Raw genomic sequence first — 16,267 nt, 5'->3', positions numbered from 1 at the left:
CAAACTTTGCATTGTATGTTATGATTTCCCTAAACTTTCTAAAAGTCATTGTCGTCAGGCAAAAGTGTCCAAGTCGGAACTAAATATAGTCAGTCTGTGTTTGATTATAGTAATCCACTACTTATGTCAAGTCGTGTACGTGTATCAGTCAGGCAGTCCAGTTTTTGATGTCTTTGAAAGTTAACAACCAGTTTTACAACCACGTCTCAGGTCCATGGTTGTTAAAGGACCCATGGGTGGATTTCACAAAGGCAGTCCTACTTAGGACTAGTCCTAGGCAATGCTAAGAGATAGGACCAGTCCTAAGTTAGGATGAGTTACTGGCCCTAACTTAGGACCAGTCCTATCTCTTAGCATTGCCTACCTTTGTGAAATCATGGCCTTATTGCAAAGAATCGGCGCTTGCGGCAATGGGAAATGTGCTTATACGTCAAGCGTATTTCACGAGTTAGCGGGGAATTTTGGCTTGTGTGCGTGCATATTTCTTGTACCTTCAGAGCTAGCTATCGCCAAAATTCGGCGCTTGCACGTAAGCGGTGAATGGTGGTCGTAAGCGCAGTATTCGGAGGTAGGCTGAGCCATGAAATTGGGCCAGGCCAAAGAGAAATGTAACTTTGAAGAAAGTATAAATCATAAAAAAATACCCAACTCGTTCAATTTCGTTTTTGGAGGTGAAATGTTCCATTGTATCAGCAACCAACATCCAAAATAAACAATTAAATTTCAACAGTTCACTGGTCACATAAACAATATCAAACGTTTATGAAACTGAGTTATATTTGTTGCCGAAATTATCCGGGAATAACCTGCAATACCATTTATTATTCTTTACATTGCGTGCTGCCTTGTAGACTGTATTGTCGCACCTTCTCCTTTGAAAAAGGGTGTCTTAACGTAAATGCCAAGCTTAATCTATATGATAATTTACTTACTCATGGGTGCCCATGCAGCGTCAATTTAACTCCCCCCTAATGACATGAATCATATTCCACAGGCAGACGTCAGTAACATATAAACTGTCTGTAACTTCCCTCAAATCGTCAAATGTAGCAGAATGCTAATGACGCAATTTGCAAAAAGTCGTCATCATTTCGGTTCGTCAATGACCTCGATTTGATCAGTCGATAATGGTCCGTCAGTTATTAGTCAAAAAAGTAGGCCTACTAGTGTAATAGGACAATAGTAATAAGGTTTGAGTGCCACCCCTTCTACCCTCCTGCCCGCCCCGCCCCGGTCAGCCAGTCGGTCGGTGAACTAAATTGCTAAAAAGGCAAAGTCCGTCAAAATAGGTTTGCTTGTTGTTAAGTGTTGTCTGTCAGTGGCTTCCAAGGGGAAACACGAACTGCGTCGACGTCACGCGGTCATTCCTAGACTTGACTCAAGTCCCAATCCCATCAGTCCCATCGCATAATGTCATAACTCCAATAGCTACACTTGGACGGCGGATATGCTTAGGGACGGGACCTCTCGCACGAGAACGGGACTTGAATCAAGTCTAGGTCATTCCATGCGTCTGTTAATCTAGTACGATATGATTGGAACGCTACCGGTATACCACTAAGCAATTTATCTCCCTCAGCTCTCAACCCATCTCAACTCGGGCAAGCCAAGCGGTTAATTAAGTAGGATGCTTGGGCTGGCCTCGTTCACACTACAAATAAGTGCAGAGTCAGTGTTACATCCATCTTGAGTCAGGCATAAGAAGTAAGAGTTTGTATAACGAATTGGTATACACATCCGAATCATAATTGTGAAACTATACTACCCCTGTAAACCATTGGAAGTTGCTAATCGATCACTGGACCGTCAAGTTGGTCCTGGGGTAGAATTCACAAAGAGTTAAGACTAGTCTTATATCGAGATAGGTGAGTTATTCGTCCTTACTTAGGACTAGCCTTAAGTTTTTAATATATCATAGGACTAGTCCTAAATAAGGACTAGTCCTAAATAAGGACTAGTCCTAAATAAGGACTAGTCCTAAGTTCTTTGTGAAATCGAGACCGCAGCACATGTAAAAAAAACCTAGCGAACTACTACACTATAAAAACTCCCGGGTCAGTGTGACCCGGTCAAACTGACGCAGAATCGGAGCTAAGACACCATAAAATAATCTGTTTCCCGGGATCCTGGTCAATTCTGCCCCGCGGGTAGTTTTAAAGGTGTATAGCTGGTCAAATGAAAACAAACCACAGAGATGCAGCCTTCAAAGACTGCTTATAGCTCCATCACACCGTACTCGTTCTCACTACATAAAAAAAAAAATTGTCCTGTAGCAGGACGACGGTAGTAATGTGCGCGGCGAGGATGGAGGAGCGAGCAGGGGAACGCGATAGTTGAGTGTAAGGCCGTGTCCGAAACGACGACTTCGGCTACAGCTACGTCTAGATCAGCGCGTCTCCCAGTGTTGAAGAATAGGCAGACGCGCGCGATCTAGCCGTAGCTGTAGCCAAAGTCGCCGTTTCGGACACGGCCTCGGTGTGAATAACAACGTCTTGCACCAAGACTACATTTTTCAGAGCGTAGTGAGAATGAGTTCGGTGTGATCATGGGAGTATTACAAGTATTACACAGTTTGCAGAGTTTGAACATTGTCTTTATCTCCATCGATTCATTGATAAGCAGTAAACACTGCAATGAACAAAACCTATATACCACTTGTTAATTAAATCTTTTTATCAAGATACGTTAAACTTGAATGCAGTTCATGTCAACGTCATCACACTGTTTCAATTGCAAAATGTACAAATTGCGTCAGAAAATATTTCAATGTATACATGAAACCTACATTTCATTGTCTGGAAAAATCCCTAAAAATCTAACTATGAAAACTCCCGGTATTTTGATGAAGTATAAGTTAGTTAGTTAATTTATAGCACCAAATGAAAATAAAAAGTAGATTCGGTGTCGAGTATTTTGTCTTCATCTGATCGCGTTCATCATTCTGAGTCTAACTTGCATGAATTGTTCACAAATATAACATAATATAACAACAAATTTTAACCAATATTTTGGAAGATGTCAAAAGGAACATTGGGTTGTAAGGGAAAACTGGGTTGGAAGGGAAAACTGAGTTGTTGCATTTTTAAAAGTACAGCTTTTGGAGGACAGCACAGTTTGTGCTTGAGTTGCTCTGTTGAAATTACACACGCATAAAGGTAATTTGTTGCTGTACTCATACACGTGCTGAAAAGGGGTCATTTTTTCCAACAGACATTTTAATGGGCCCTAAACGTTATTTGTTGCAGTGTTGTTTGCACGAAATCACCAGTCAAATTCAGTATACAATGGAGGGTCCTTCCTCCATGGGTAACCCTACGGAGCTTTCGTTATACCAACTTGACCCTGTGACCTGTTTCCCGAGAGATTAAAATAGAGGGCGCACAACTCGGGCATTGAAAAAGCGCCCTGCGACCATTGGCCTACTGAACTTCACTCAAATCGATTTGATACAACGGTCATGCTTGTGGAAGATTTCATCTTAGAATATTCTTGACAACAAAACCTTCTTAAAGACGAACTGAATATACCCGACCGGAGTACACAAGACAACACAATTAAGCTTGAATCTACTTTCAGACACTGTGTAAATAATATAGACCTTTTCGCAAATACCGGGGCGCGCGCGTAAAGCTTGGAATTAGGTGCACTGTGGTCTTGCTGGTATCCAAATTTGATCCATATATATCCCACAATGCACCTCATTCAACAGTCTGCGCTTGCGCATTGGTATTTGCGATAAGGTCTATGAGAGTGATGACAATTTATACACTGATATTAATTTTAAGGACTACAGGAGTATTCTAATGACAATACAACTGTAATTATTGACACATGACTGGAAGTTATACAAATGAAAATGCTGAAAAAAATTCTTCCAGAAAGGCATGTTAATCTTTAAGAGCATGAACTACACGAGCTGTACTTAAGAAAACACCACAGTCTTGTTTACACAGGACCCTTGCATTGTCGGTGTATACGGGGAGGAAGAATAGTCGACCAGGGAAGCAAAAACAAAACGGTTTATATTAAGGTCAAGCCGAGTGACATTTCCCAGCGATGCTTGGTTGTTATTTGAATCATTCCATCAGAGTTGCTCAACAAATCCAACCTAGTTTTTTTTCAGTTTGGTCTGTTTACGTTAATGAGTTGTAATCATTATAAGATAATATGAATTAATACAGACATGACTATAGTATATCCACACAGTGAATGGTAATTGTTGCAAAAAACATGTTGTCACGTGTATGATAGAGAGATGCTCTTCAATCATCATAAACCACTTCGTTTATAAATAACAGGCTCACGGTATAAAAGTTTTCTCTATCTCCTGAACGCTTTGCAGGAAAGGATTTTATAGAAGGTGGCGCGAAACAGTTCATTTGCGAATGCATAGCATAAGGGGTTTATGGTGCTGTTAATATAGCACAGATAATAGCTGAACTGATACAGTGGATCCGGAATACATGTCGGACAGTAACCCATGATTATAACCATAGTGGAATATGGGCTCCAAGTAATGAAGAACGCCCCCAAAATGAAGGTAAGCGTTTTGGTTGCTTTGCGCTCGCTTCGGCTTTGGCGTTCGCCCTTCACCGATCGCCGTTTAACCTCGTACTTGCGGCCACTAGACCGGAAGGTGATGACGCTCGACCGTTTCTTGCCGTTACTGTTCGGTTGAGACCGTAGAGGCTGTTGTTGCTCGCTGTCTCGTCGTCGTTCCGACGACGACGTTTCGTCACTTGGGTCGTCGCGATCGTACTCTATTTCCTTCTTCGGGGGAGGATATTTTTTCCTTACATCGTTCCCTCGGCTAGCCTCTGCGGAGAGGGCCGATACGGTGGTTGAAGTCGTTGTTGTGTCCGCTGTAATACCCAACCCTAGTGCCTCACTTTCCATCATGGTGGGTTCTAAGGTTCGGGTTGGGTACAAGTGATCATGTGAGACACGCGGCCGCAGTGCTCGCGCCCTCAACGATTCATCATTGCCCAACCGATGATGACTGAACTTTTTCTTCTTCCTGGAAAGGTTTCTGATAATACGGTAAATGTAAGCATACATGAGGAACAGTAGTGTCAGCGGTACCCAGTACACAACAACTGTCGATATTGCCATGAAGAGTGGAGAGTTCGAAAGGAAGGGCAAATAACACTCGTCATCACGTCGATTGCTTTCCCCTTTTGAAAACAAAGGCCAGCCGAGGACTGACGTGAAATATAAGAGTATTGGGCACACCCACGTTGGGATGATCATGATTACTGCCCTTCGTAGTGTCATCTTATTGCGATAGCGTGCTGGTGACTTGACAGACCACAGTCTGTCCGCACTGATCATGATGAGGTTAAGCACTGATACCTCGCTACAGGCATAGTCAATAGACAGCCACAGGTCGCAGACGAAGGGACCGAACGGCCACGATCCCATGATGAGGTACAGGGTGTACACAGGCATGGAGAAAATACCAATGATTAAATCGGCCGCGGCCAGACTAAGTAGGAAGTAGTTACTGGGTTTCTGGAGCCGTCTCTCCACCCTGAAGGATAACATGACCAAGATGTTTCCACCAATGGTGAGAATCTGGCTGAAGAGAGCGCTGATGCAGATGAAGACGAGAGCAACTGTGCTGTGGGGAGTACCATTATCCGTCAGTACGATACCACCAGGGGTCGTAGCCGTGAAGGTGGTACCGGTTGTTGAGGCTACCGTAGTAGCAATGGTAGAGACGTTTGAGGCATTCATCATTGGAACCTGCAAGTCAAATACAAAAAGTTCTGAGTAATTTGACAATATTTTAAGTATGGTGGACACACATGACCTTAGCATGGTGTCACTACAGACCAATTAGTTCCAAATTGTTAAAATTGAGTGTTAGAATCGCAACAACCAAAGGTATACCTTCATAAAATGTTCCCAAAAAGACAAACCTACCAAACAATAGGTTTTAAAAAAACACACACCCACTAAAACAAGCCGATGGTACAAATGAAGCTGATCATAGTAACCTGTGGACTTAAATCACAATCATGTTCAATATCTTGGCAGTGAAATAAACATTTTGCCAAACACTATGTTTGGGGACATTTCAGAAAGATCAATGTAGCCATCGCGAGATGTGCTGAAGTGAAGAACAAGTGACCACAACTGTTTAACCATAATGACACATTATATATGCCAATGTACAAGTATATGTATATATGTAATAAGTCGCAATAATATTCGTCATGTCATCTTGCAATATCAAACTGTGACTGACAATTGCAATGGTACCAGCATGTATACCTTAATCAAACTGTAGTCATCTATGTCAGGTACCCTGCCTACATCAATGACGATGGCAGTTCCATCTCTCATATCATGAAAGGACCAGACTGTCCTTACATTGAAGCCAGTTTGGTTTCAATGGGCCGAATAGAATAAAAGCAAGATGGCCGCACCATAATATAGGTCAATAGGGTTCAGACTATACTCTGAAACCTATAAAATATATCTGCCCGCCAGTTTCGGTTTACTAGACGGTACCATGCTATATTATGTTATTCATGCAGGCAGGCTGGGATTGAAACTAGTGCATTGCCATCGGATGGGTCTGCCAACCAGTCATAACATGTAAATGTGACCCTCATAAATAAAAGGTCGTTGCTTTTCTGAGAAATCGGTTTTCTCATACTTTAATATCTGTTTCTGTAGAATGTGTAGACAGAGACCAAGCTTGTTAGAGCTGTCTTTGTTCTACAAAATAATTAGTCAAAGGAACTGTCTAAAGTTGATTTGAACCCCCCCCCCCAAATAAGGGGGTATGTTTTATACCTATCACATGAAAAATAATGCATTTTATCTTTACAGGGAAATACTACTGCAGTCATGTTATAATACTGGTGGGAGATCAGACAGGTCTCCGTACGTGTGAAGAGCTGCAGTTCATCCATGCGTGCGATTGTCCTCATATTAAAACCTGGACATGAGCACGTCCCAGCACGGAGGCAAAATCATTTCATCGGCTGAAGTTCAACTAATGCATACTTAGGAAATTATTTCTTGAGGTCGTGATGTGCCAATAACGAAAATGGACTCCAAAATATAGTGTCAGCGCAACATTGCCTGGAGCTGTGTAGTTTAACAAGCATTGTGTTGAACTTACAAAACCAGAAAACGTGCCGCGTAGGAGACCGTCAATCTTCGTCAATGTTTAGTTTCTTCTTCTTTGATCTTATGATTACATTTACCTTAAGGGCTATAACTGAACACAATGATTGACGTGATCATTGTCAGAAACCATGTCACACACAATATGCCGTCTCGTATATATTGTTGTTCCCTTTGGTTGAAATGTTAAATAATTTGCATAATCAAGCACAAAGCCTTAAAGTCAAACGCCGCATGCAAGCTGTAACTTTTTGCCCGAGAGATCAAGTTGCCGTGTTTTCTGTCTATCTCCAGGCAGGTGTTTCACCGAGCAGTGGGTCCCCGTTGCCCCTTTCAATTACAAACTTTCGATCCAAGGATCCTCACCTGCCATCTTTTTTTACTCTGACCTCTTGGCTTGTATTCGATTTTTTTTTCTTGACACCTTTTTTATACACCCGCCCCATCAATATTCGCCGTGGTTTAAAGACAGGTCCCCAGCGTGATTACATTCCTACATCCGCCGATAAATAGTGAAAAGTCACGGGGACATTTTTCTTTAAAAATAGGGGGAGGCTTTGTTTAGTTGTGAGGAAGCTTTGAGCTGGATTCTCAATCGACACAAGAGCACAGCCACGAAATTAGAAACATGGCGGCGTAAAAAATCGAAGAACTCGGGCACATTGCGAGAAATTAGAAACACAACGACCGAGAATCGAAGTGAAGCAGCAGGTCTTTAGCTAGAGCTGAGGCTGTAGGCAATAGCTGTGCAGTCTCGCGTGGATTTACCGACTAAATACGATTAGCGATCGGGGCAGAATGAGAATGAACCGACTGGCTGCCACCGTACTGCCAACAGCCAACTATATAGTCCCTCCACATAGAGATGCCTTGTTTTGTTGTTTTGCAAACGATGCTCAGTATTCACCCTGTGTGATGAACAAAAAAGTCTGAATAAATAATCCACTGGCTAACACAGCGATTGGCTGAAAATGAGCGAATATATTTCCCTCACGAATTCAGAACACAACATCGACTGATAATTTTGGTGGTGATGTTCAATTTAACACGCGAGCAGGACAGACACACGTACTTAACATAAAGCAGAGGTTGTTGTAATAAATAAAAAAAATCAGTGAGTGTGGAATATTAAACCTTCTTGCGGCACAGTGGGTGCTAATCCTTTGGCACACTCTAAGAAGCTAAAGCTGTCTGGGAAATTTCGATCATGATTCGCTCCGCTAGTTTCATTAGCCATCGGACGAAACGTCATCCAAGCCTGAGGAAAGGTTATGAACTTGAATCCAGAGGCAGTGTCCTTTCCAATCATGTTATGCCAATATGAGCTCGACTGTGCCATGATGGAATTATAAGCCAACAAATGTTTGTTTTATTGTTGGATGAAGGTTTATAATTTGTTTTTTTTTATTGGAGAGGAAATTGGGCATGTTATTAAAAATGACAAACCAATATTAACATGGCATTAAGTTTGCTTGGTCACATCCCCATCAAAAGGCGTTGGGATGGGCTGACGTGTACATATGCGCATTGAACCACTTCCCCGACCTATGACCTTCGGTCACCTCTTCCTGTTTACGAAGGATTCGACTATAAATAATAATCTATAGTTCTGATGTGTTAATCCATTGTAAATAGTAATTGTCACTCTTTGCCATGTACTAAAAATGTGGCTCATTTACATTATCCATGAAGCCTCGCCTCGTATCGTATTTGTGGCTGTTATGAGTGTGCACAATGTGCCGCATGAAGTGCACTCGTTACCATCATGCAAAACTCCATCCTGAACAAGAAAGTGTAAAAGCTCATCAGCCCATCCCAGCAGTCTGGGATGAGACCAGTTGAGTCATTAGGAGATAATAATATACCAAGATGACGAGGTAGGGAAGTAATCACGACTAGACTGAGACCGGAAAGTTAAAATTAAGACTGAGTAATAAAGTGAGGACAGATCACTTTGCAGGTAAAAAACTTCAAGGACACAGCTTTCACCGTCATAATTTTTAAGTAAATTACAGACCCAACTGAAGTACAACACCATCAGAAACTACGAGAGCGCCCGATCGAAATTGAGAGCCACGCACTTTATTAAACTGGCCTAATTTCTGCCACTTGCTCACAAGTTGTTGAGATTGGTTTCCCTGATCCGTCCGGATGTTGTTGTCATCATGAAAAAAAAGGAGTGCACTACCATTTCCGTATGTATACATGCTGGTGGCAAAACGTGGTTCGGATATCTTAGCAGTAAAATTAAATAAACATTTTTTCTTCTTCTTTGCTTTAATCTGAAGGTGCAAGGCGTCTGGTGCCGCATCCCATACCGATGCAAAGTCACGTTCTACCCGTTGCCAAAGATGTAATTGGCGCGGTCTAAGACATTCCCCTCGAGCACCCGACTGGGTATCATATTACAAAAAAAACTTAAATTATTTTCTTCTCGGAAAAAAATCTCCAGCGGTAAAGGTAAAAGAAAAAGAAAAAAAGATCGTTAGTAACAACATGCAAGAAAAAACCCACATGATTATTTTTTGGAGTGTGTGTGGTAACATTAATGGTACTTTGAGACCGAGTCTTTCGACAAGACGGCTCTGTATGCATAGTAATGGTACCATTCTTTAATCACTTAACAATTACAGTGAACCCATTGACCTGCGTCCCAAGCAAATTGAATTTCGCACAGTACATTTGCAACATTAGTCGGCATCAGCTTGTCATTTAACACTGTAGCCATAACAATGTTGCCACATAAACAAGTGCAAGTCATAGAGACGTTTGCATTTACCTGTATTATAATGCCAGCCTATAATCATTTTTCGTATGCAACTTCCCGCCGGGTAAAATCGCAATTGTGTACAAGTGAGTGCATAAATCTAATATTAATATAAACAATTGAATATGATACAGAAGAACTATAGTAATTTTTAGTTTTTCACCCTTATACATCGATGTGTGTTAGCACTGTGAACTCAGTACTTTCCCCGAGTCCTGTGAACAATCACGGGCAGTATTACTCTTGTGGTATTTGAAAGTGATACAGAAGTGTCGAAAAATTTAATGCAAATGTACAGAAGATGAATGCAAAATGCATGGTATCTCTGAATCTCGAGGCCGCACTGCCGGAAATTGTTCATTATATCAATGGAGTAGTGAAAAGTACAGACGGAAGGACCATGATCACCTTGGTAGACAGATGCCACTACTTATTTTGTTTTGATAAAGGTTATTAGTGAAGATAATTATTTGCCAACACGTTCACGCGAGCCGACCAAAATGCAGGTAAATCGTTCTAGGTCTGATATTATGATTATGTATTTCTGGTAATGAGACAAAGATCTATTACGTAGCTTGCAAGCCTGAGTAAACTTGTACACAAAAGTGATTGATATGTGAAACAGAAACACAGTAGTTACCCGTTAGTCTCTTCCAGTACACGGGACCAAAGGCATAATGTCCCACCCGAAGGACGAAGCAATTATGGTAAAGTATCTTAATCAAGGACACAAGTGCCATGATCGGGACTCGAACCAACACCCGTCAATCAGAAACCAACAGAGAGCTCGAGTCCAGGGCTCTTAACCGCCACGTTTAAGGTTGGCGTTCATTACAATTCACTTAAAACGAAATGTATTCAACAATTTCATCTACATGTGTATATCATGATTGATCGGTGGAGGATGTGTCATAGCAACACAGGCCCCGTAGAGTTAGCAAGTAACTAAAGGTATCACATCTTCATTTCTCGTGAATCCCTATCCCCGTTATATATGTGTCTTACCATCGTTGTGTAATTTAATTCCTGCACGACTTCCACATTAATTCAGTGCAGACAGCAACAATCCGGGAAACTTTGCTTTCAGATTCTCGTTATTGACATCGCATATTTGAAAACTCCGCAAATGATGTGCAAATGACGTACACCGGTAGTTAATCTTCTTGCGAGAGAAGTGACTCTATCTGGACGAATTCGTTTACTAAAAAAAGGGAAAGTGCAGATGAGTTCATCAGCTATTCACTCAGGTAGACGTTTCTCTCGAAGAGGGTTCAAAGGTTGTATTCTCCGGGAATAATAAGATGTATTTTTATTCCCACGACTTGTTGACACATGAATACAACGCCGGCCACGGTGGGTTTACCTCGGCAATCAAAACAGAACGTGCGGCAACCAATTTCCGAGGCCGTCATCAGGAAAGGAAAGAAAAGAAATTCGTGGTTTGATGTCGTTGTGTCCCGTTTACTGCACACTATACTTGGGGTAGGCTTTCGTTTCTTTATGAAAGGCAGTCTTTTCACAAGTCTGCCAGGCAGATCAAAATCCAGGCCCTGCCAGTATGAATGCAAATGGTTGGCATACAATGGAAACGATGTGAACTTATTGTGTAGTGAACTTGATCCTGTATTGTCCTCTTCGGGGAACCAAGTGAACCGTAATGGGACTCGAGTATTGGTTCCACAACTGGATACAAACAAATATATTTTCACTGTTAAATTACGATTTGTGAAAAGATTCTGATTACTTTTAAATTGAACTTCTATAACGGTGATTTTGTATTTTTCTCAATGTCTCCCTCATGAAAGACGATAAACTTAATTGTTGCTACCTTGTGCCATATTATCATTGTGCAGACATTGGGCCTATTGCTATTATTGTATGTATTTATTTATTTATTTATTTATTTATTTATAGCAACGGTTAGTTTTGTATGATGTGTTCCGGGAATAACAATAATTGAGATGTTATTGTACCGGTATGTAACACAATGTTCTTGTTGAGTTCCCGCCATACTCACTCGCAGCAGTGTGAAGAGTACACTATTTTTAGAAGAAAAAAACCCCCAAAGTAGTCCCTATAATTCCCAGGTTTCTGTCAATAACATGCCGTGACAAAAAACAACTTGCCACACTGTTGCATATCTTCAAATGGTGAAGAGCAACGCATTGTGAGACAGGGGTATGGAATGAGGAAATCGTCTCTTAAAAACAACAGGTAACTTTTAGCAACGACCTTCATCGTGAGTTCTATAAACTGTTTCATTTTGGTCGCTTTGAAACGAAAACAGCATAACAATGATACCTTTTAACAAAGAAAACATTTTTACTCGACGACGAACGTGGCAGACGCTATAGAATGTGCTTCATTCTAGAAATTACAATAAAAGGTAGCCTCATTATAAATGACCCTGGTTTGCGCGTACTTTTTTTTGGTATCCAGGCTATCGTTCGCCAATTATCTAAGTCTCACAGATCCCAGCTTTAAGTCTCAACTACACAGCGAGAGATATTACACCCGAAGGGATGACTACAGCCTGGCAACAAGGATGCCTATAAATTGCCATCACATCACAGACATCATTTTATCCAGCGTTTCTAATCTACAATGACGTCATATAAGAGCCAGATATATCTTTAATTTAAGCATACACTCGGGGCTAAATGGCATTTTTGAATCCCCATAGCAGTAAAGTCTCGTAATATGGCACTGTGTGCCAAAAAACCCTCTTTCTTAATTGAAATTAGCGAAACGTAGCGAATTGGAATGAACCCATAACATAGCATTGTTATAGCCAAATTGATCTCAAACTGAGATTTTATTTGCAAGAATAAGTTTGGTGCAGTGGTTAGATTTACGCCACTGGGTGACGCGGGAGAACTCATTTGGAAATAAAAAAAATATCATCATGCTATAAATTTAATATATTTTTCACACCAAAGTAATGCCTGTGCCGCCAAGGGCATGCTACGCTCCCCATCTAAAAACTGCTTCAAAACGCATACCCACGGGTCGCATGAAAAACAAAAACAAAAAAACAATCCCTACCCAAAACACAAATCATCGCAAGAAAGCTGCACCCCTTCGCCCCGCCCCCTGGTTATACCCAATTGCCTGAATTACAGATTCATTCTTCATGTATAATTGTTCACGAAGCACAATACATAAAACAACACGGCGTGTCCTGAGAGACTATGTGCAAACAACCAAATGAAAAAACAACCCTTAATAAATATATGTGCCCAAAAGGATATTACTTCTTGCCAATTATTGGAGTTTACCTTTTCAATTTATAACCGAAGGCTTTATTAGTATACATCCCACGCGCCCTTCTGTATACCCCCCTCAACAGAAATATTCGACGCAGCGGCTATTTATGGTGCTGTACTTTCCTTCAATAGCATCTCACGACACACCAAACCATTCGATGGAGTATACAATGATGACACTAAAATGCAACATGGAGATTTACCGTTAAATGCGGTTATTCGTGTTTCAGAATTAAACGCACTGGACACTATTAGTAGTGACTCAAAATAATTCATTAGCATAAAAACTTACTCGATAACGAGCAATGGGGAGCTGTTGGTTATGGTATAAAACATTGTGAGAAACGGCTCCCTCTGAAGTAACGTAGTTTTGAGAAAGGAGTAATTTATCACTAAAATATTTGAATTGAATAAGAGACCTCAGCTGGGTCTCGAATTCATCTAAAGCACACAACTTGAGCAAAGGGGTGTCTTTCCTTCCATTATTTTCTCGCAACTGCGATGACCAATTAAGTCCAAATGTTCACAGATTTGTTATTTTATACATATGTTGAGATCGCCAAGCGAGAACGCTGGTCTTTGACAATTACCAAAGGTGCCCAGTGCCTTAAAAGAATGGTTGTTTTCGATAATCATGTTTCAACACGCAACCATTGTAGTACGCACGTTAACATAAAACATAAATTTACAGTAAACAAAAGAGGTACTAAACAAGTTATTGGGATGTTGTTAAAACGTCCTTGACGTTTTCCTGTCTGAAGAATTGTGGTTTAGTTTTGAACACACGGATAAGAATATTAACGAGAGTAAGATATGCAGATTGCATAATGTTGTCAATTGACAGCTCAATGTCACAACAAGGTAGTTGAGAAATCGTGATTTTGGTATCGGTCTTTTCAGTAACATAATGGACAAAGGGAAACAGCGCACAATATAGGCTAAGTTTTATACGTAGCATAGCCCCGTGCGTATATACCTTCAGCACGGTGCAGCCTTCTTGATTTTCTCCCATTCAAATCAATATAACCAAACCGAGGCTGAAAGGAAAAATAGTCTGGTTCCTTGTTGTACTATGAGTATCCATTACTGCTATCAGATACAAAGATCATGACCAAGATGATGATGGCATCATGAAATGGTGTATAGTTTCCCATCACACTCTTCCATTTGGGCATCATTTTGTTAAAACAAATTACACTCAGAAAATGAATGGTAAAATCTCGGGACACGAAACAAGAGTTGGACTTTTAAGGATTCAGTATGGGTTAGATTATTGGAAAGAGCAAGATGATTACACCACGTCCAGGCTATACCCACCCCAAACATTCAATCAAACGATTTAAATGGACGGGAAACATGAAAGGTTGATTTCGATTCAAATATCCCCATACTCACAAATCGATAGCGTAGTATGTGCCCATCTACATAGGCCTATAAAATAAAACAAATAATGAAATAGAATATGTTCAAAGAGCGGCATCAGAGGCAAACGTTTATCTCGCATATTTGTCTAGAGGACAATCCCTTCTTGTCTTTGTTGATTGGGTTTGGGTTGGGGGGGGGGGGGGGTTGTCTTATCCTCTCATCTCTGATGATCCTATCAGGCTTCACACCGTGAGCTGTGTGTGATGAGCATGAGTGGGGTTATAAGGTCTTCATTTGGCGCTGGAGGTTGCGCTACACAGAGGAGAGCAAGATTCTGGTAATTACTCAAAATAATTGTCAGCATAAAAATTTACTTGGTAACAAGCAATGGAGAGCTGTTGATGGTATAAAACATTGTGAGAAACGGCTCCCTCTGAAGAAACGTAGTTTTTGAGATTAAAGTAATAAAATATTTGAACTGAATACGATCGATCAGCTGAGGTGTAGAATTCAAGCATCTGAAAGCACACAACTTGTGCGACAAGGGTGTTTTTTCTTCCACTATTCTATCGCAACTTCGACGACCGATATTGAGCTAAAAGAAAATCACAGGTTTGTTATTATATGCAGATGTTGAGATACACCAAGTGAGAAGACTGGTCCTTGACAATTACCGAAGGTGTCCAGTTCTTTTAATGGGGTATTTGTAAAATTCATCCACACTGTTGTCGCTCATAGTAAAGCCATTTCCAACAGTCTTACAACACTATTTATAAGAGAAGTGATCATTCATGGACAAAACAAGTCTCAAGAAAAAAGCAGCTCAATATTGTGAAAAACTAGAAATCCGCACGTGGTATTAAAGGCCGTGCGGTTATGTCAATAAACCACAATATTAGCATGTCGACATTCTGAAATATCCAAGGTGTTGACTTCCACACGAATGCTACGAGTTCACTTTGAAATTGCTACGTGAACACACAGAGAAACTGAATTAAAACAATCAGGAATCCAGATAAGCCATATGCGGAGAGTATACAAATTGAATCACGAAAGTCTCTCAACTGATTTTCATTTATTATATAGGCCTACCGTATGACAGATAATCTGTCAAAAGATAATACAATATCAACTGTCAACTTTCTCAGCTAACTCCCTGCCCCTTAGCCCACACTGACTGACCCTTGTTATATGAAATGTGATACGTGAACTTTAAGAAATACTATCTAAGAAAATGCTTTGAGACTTGTTTTTCTTCTTCTCGAAAGGGGATTAGGAACCATTATGATATCAGTTTGATTGCCTAAAAGAAACTCCCCCACACAAAACAACCAAATTGTATTTCCTTCAGATTTTGAGTTGCAATTACTTTTTTTTCCAATCAATTAGGCTTTAAACAAAAAACCGGCACCAGATATGTCATTTAATTACGAGGTAGATGTCTTTCAGTTATCCTTATCCTGTGTGGAATTCACAGCCAATCGATCGGTAGTGTGATTGAAAAGAGTCAATACCCTCCGAAGGGTTACTATAGAAATTGAATTAAGAAGAAGAAGAAACAAAAACCGAAAACAAACTACAGTTTCATCAGTGCGGAAGAACATCTGTACATTAACGACCAGAAGTAGACAAATGGAAATTAGGAACAACTGTAGAGCTGTGTCGGTCGTTAGCTTTTAAAATGATTGAACTTTTCCTAGAAGTTAGCTCGTAAAAAAAATCCTGTATG

The 16,267-nt window shown here is 40.6% G+C and overlaps 1 protein-coding gene across 3 annotated transcripts in view; it reads right to left on the bottom strand.

The window, feature by feature from the left end:
* Positions 1-370: 370 nt before the first annotated feature.
* Positions 371-16,267, bottom strand: part of LOC139947856 (muscarinic acetylcholine receptor M2-like) — a 69,260-nt gene continuing 53,363 nt past the window's right edge. For 2 of the 3 annotated variants that reach the window (XM_071945691.1, XM_071945674.1), the window contains one exon: positions 371-5,745. In XM_071945691.1, the coding sequence (XP_071801792.1) occupies positions 4,321-5,739 (1,419 nt within the window). In that variant the 5' untranslated portion in view covers positions 5,740-5,745 and the 3' untranslated portion in view covers positions 371-4,320. Of the gene's footprint in view, positions 5,746-10,912; positions 11,309-16,267 lie in introns of those variants that run through there. The other variant, XM_071945683.1, reaches the window with a different exon arrangement.

Source organism: Asterias amurensis, chromosome 1, assembly GCF_032118995.1.
Source record: "Asterias amurensis chromosome 1, ASM3211899v1".
NCBI lineage: Eukaryota > Metazoa > Echinodermata > Asteroidea > Forcipulatida > Asteriidae > Asterias > Asterias amurensis.
Note: the sequence above shows the minus strand (reverse complement) of the source record. Positions and strands in the feature narration are given on the sequence as shown.